Source organism: Phocoena phocoena, chromosome X (assembly GCF_963924675.1).
Source record: "Phocoena phocoena chromosome X, mPhoPho1.1, whole genome shotgun sequence".
NCBI lineage: Eukaryota > Metazoa > Chordata > Mammalia > Artiodactyla > Phocoenidae > Phocoena > Phocoena phocoena.
Genome location: NC_089240.1, coordinates 127,359,766 through 127,362,996, shown reverse-complemented (window position 1 = coordinate 127,362,996; position 3,231 = coordinate 127,359,766). Strand labels below are relative to the sequence as shown.

Sequence of the window (3,231 nt, the reverse complement as noted above, 5' to 3'; positions counted from 1 at the left end):
ACCAGAGTGGTGTATTTATTACAATTGATGAGCCTATATGAACATATCATCATCATCCAAAGTCCATAGTTTACATTAGGGTTCATTCTTGGTGTAGTATATTCTGTGGACAAATCTATAATACGGTAAGTCCCCTACATATGAGCAAGTTCAATTCCGAGAGCATGTTCATAAGTCCAATTTGTTCATAAGTCGTAGATACCCAACTAAAACAGTTGGCTATATTGTACAGTAATGTAATAGGTTTATAATACTTTTCATACAAAAAATATATAAAAAACTAACAAACACAAAAAATAAAGAAAACATTTAAAATCTTACAGAACAGTACATTGAAAAGTACAGTAGTACTGTACAACAGCTGGCATCCAGGGGCTGGCATCGAGTGAACCGTCAAGAAGAGGCCACATGGGTGGCCTCTCACCAGGACGATGGGCGCTGGCAATGCCTGCACCCCCAAGACAACTGATCCCCCTGTGGCTCACAAGCCCAGGGCCCGGCCCTGCCCGATGGCGGCCACAGGACAGTCCCACAGCAGGGCGCGCGCCACCGAGCCAGGGACGTGGAGTCCCGAGGAACAACGGGGTGGCCCAGCAGAACACAAGCCCTGGGGGCCTCCCGCAGACCTCCTGCAGCCCCGGTCAAGGTCTTCCTTCCCAAGGTCCCAGGTGGGATCCCAGGTCCTGGGGTGGGTGCTGGCTGTGACCTCGTCCATCCCGTCCTTCCTGCCAGCTCCTGGGACTGGGCTCGGGGTCTCCACGCCACGCAGGACTTGGGGGAACTGCTCAGAGGAGAACACATGCACATTTCCACAACAACAGGCAGCGCTGGGCCTGAATCTATGCCCAGAAAGCACACGTCGAGCTCACGACACTGGCCCACAGAGACCAGAGCCTTGGCTGGCACGTGGCGCACCTCAGGGCTCTGCGGGGGGTCGATGGCTAGGGTGTGTGTGTTGGGGGGAGGGGAGCGGGGGCTGGGGGTTTCCCGGACACCTGGGTCCCTCTGGGGCCTACAGGGACACATTTGGGCTTGCCAGTACAGGGAGCCACCTGCCCCAGGGGATGATGAATAGGGGTCCCCTCTCAGGAGGGAGGCCCAGGCACCTTGAGTGGCCCCTAATATGGGGCCAGTAGGCTGCCAGGCCTGGCCTCCCCCTGCCTCCAAGCCTGGGGTCCCCGGGACCTGCTGAGCCTACTGGCCCGAGGTGGACCCCGGGGGGCTCATCTCTGCAGCCCCGTTCTCAATTCCCGGCTCTTCTGGGATGGGCTTGAGCCCCTCCTCGGGGCTCTCCTCGGCCTCCTGGCCTCCTGCCTGGGCGAGGCCCTCTGGCTCCCAGGCAGGACCTCCTGGGGCCACCGGGGAAGCACTGCCCATTTGGCCAGGCATGGGGACTCCGGGGGCATCTGAGGGAACTGTCTGACCTAGGCCCGCAAGGGCGGGACCACTTCCGTCTTCCTGAGTAGCCGCGGATGCCTTGCTGGTCTCCCCAGGGCCAGGGGCTGCCCTGGCGGCACCATGGTCTTCAGGGCCCGCCTCACCAGCCTTGGCAGTGCCGGCAACTGCCCCACTGGCCTCCTCATGTGCCGGGTGGTCCTCGGCGCTGCCTTCCTTGGAACGGGCGGCCTGGGCGGCTGCTGCCAGGCCTCCAACGTCCACACGGGCCTCTTCCTGCCCTGGGAAGTGCTCCCTGCTAGCCGGGTCGGCCTCCCGGGCCTCGGTCTTCTGGATGAGCCGCAGCATCCCCGCAAAGCCGGGAGGCCTCCTCATCAGCCGCATCGTCCTCAGCGTGTCCCGGAGCGTGTCGTTCAGCCGGGCCCGCATCAGCACCTGCCGGGCGCGCGCCTGGTCCGCCATGGCCGGGTGGATGGCCCCCTTCTCCAGGGCCGACTGCAGCAGGCCTTCCAGGCGCATCACGTACGCAGAGAGAGTCTCCTGGGGCCGCTGGGCACAGGTCACGAACTTCAGCCGAGCACTCCCCCGGGGGTCCTTGTTCCCAAACACCTGCACCAGCGCGGCCAGGCAGTCCTGGGCAGCCAGCTCGGGATCTTCCGCCAGGAGGCCGCGCAGGAGGTCCAGCGCGGGGCCGCGCAAGCTCTCCACCAGCCTCCTCCTCCTCTCCCTCTCAGACACGTGGCGCCACAGGTGCAGCATGTCGTTGGCCTGCTCCAGCCAGCTCTCAGAGGACTCTTCCCCGTGGCCCGGCTCTTCCATCCCAGAGAAGGTTCCCAGCTCCTGGTAGCCCATGCTGTCTAGCAGGGGCTGCAAGGCCTGCCTCCACTGCTGGGTCCCGGGCCCTGCCTCACCCATGGCGCCTGCCGCTGTCACAACTGCTTCCTCAGGCGCAGTCATTGCCTCGCCCGTGGGTCCTGCCATACTCAGAAGTCCTGCCACGCCTGCAACATTTCTGTAACCTGCAGCTCCTTCCTCATCTGACTCAGCTCCTGCTTCACCTTCAGCTCCTGCTTCACCTTCATCTCCTGCTTCCCCTTCAGCTCCTGCTTCACCTGCAGCTCCTTCCTCATCTGACACTCCTGCTTCACCTTCAGCTCCTGCTCGACCCTCAGATCTTTCCCCACCTGTAGCTCCTGCCTCACCTGCAGCTCCCTCCTCACCTGCACCTCCCTCCTCACCTGCATCTCCTGCCTCACCTGCAGCTCCCTCGTCACCTGCAGCTCCTTCCTCACCTGCATCTCCTGCCTCACCTGCAGCTCCCTCCTCACCTGCAGCTCACTCCTCACCTTCAGCTCCCTCCACACCTAAGGCTTCCTCCTCACCTGTGTCTCCCTCCATACCTGCGACTCCCGCCTCCCCTGCAGCTTCCTCCTCCCCTGCAGTTCCTGAGTGACCTACAGTTCCTGCCTCACCTGCCCTGCCAACCACTGCTTGTCTCTGGGGCTGCGCAGGGAAATTGGGTCTATCCTGTGAATCAGCATCAGGGGCCTGGGGCAGGCAGACCACAGTCCAGGGCCCTCCCTTGCCTGGTATTTGGTGGGGGAGCAAGCTTCGATTTAAACACTCAGCAAACTCGACCAGGGCAACACTCGACCCCAGCTCCTTTCTGTAGACCTTGCCCAGCACTCAGTACCTGCCCAGGGAACGCAGGGCAGCCTGCACAGCCTCCTGGAACTCCTGGTCTTTGCAGTCATCTGGGATTCCCAGGATGAGCAGAGATCACTGAGCGTTCACGCCCATCGACCTGCACCAGTCCTGTAATACCGCCAGAGCCAT

The 3,231-nt window shown here is 61.6% G+C and overlaps 1 protein-coding gene across 1 annotated transcript; it reads right to left on the bottom strand.

Annotated features, from left to right (window-relative positions):
- Positions 1-1,194: 1,194 nt before the first annotated feature.
- On the bottom strand, positions 1,195-3,231 carry LOC136142303 (paraneoplastic antigen Ma6F-like). The gene is given in 1 exon segment (XM_065900295.1): positions 1,195-3,231. A coding segment is annotated over 1 exon segment (2,037 nt).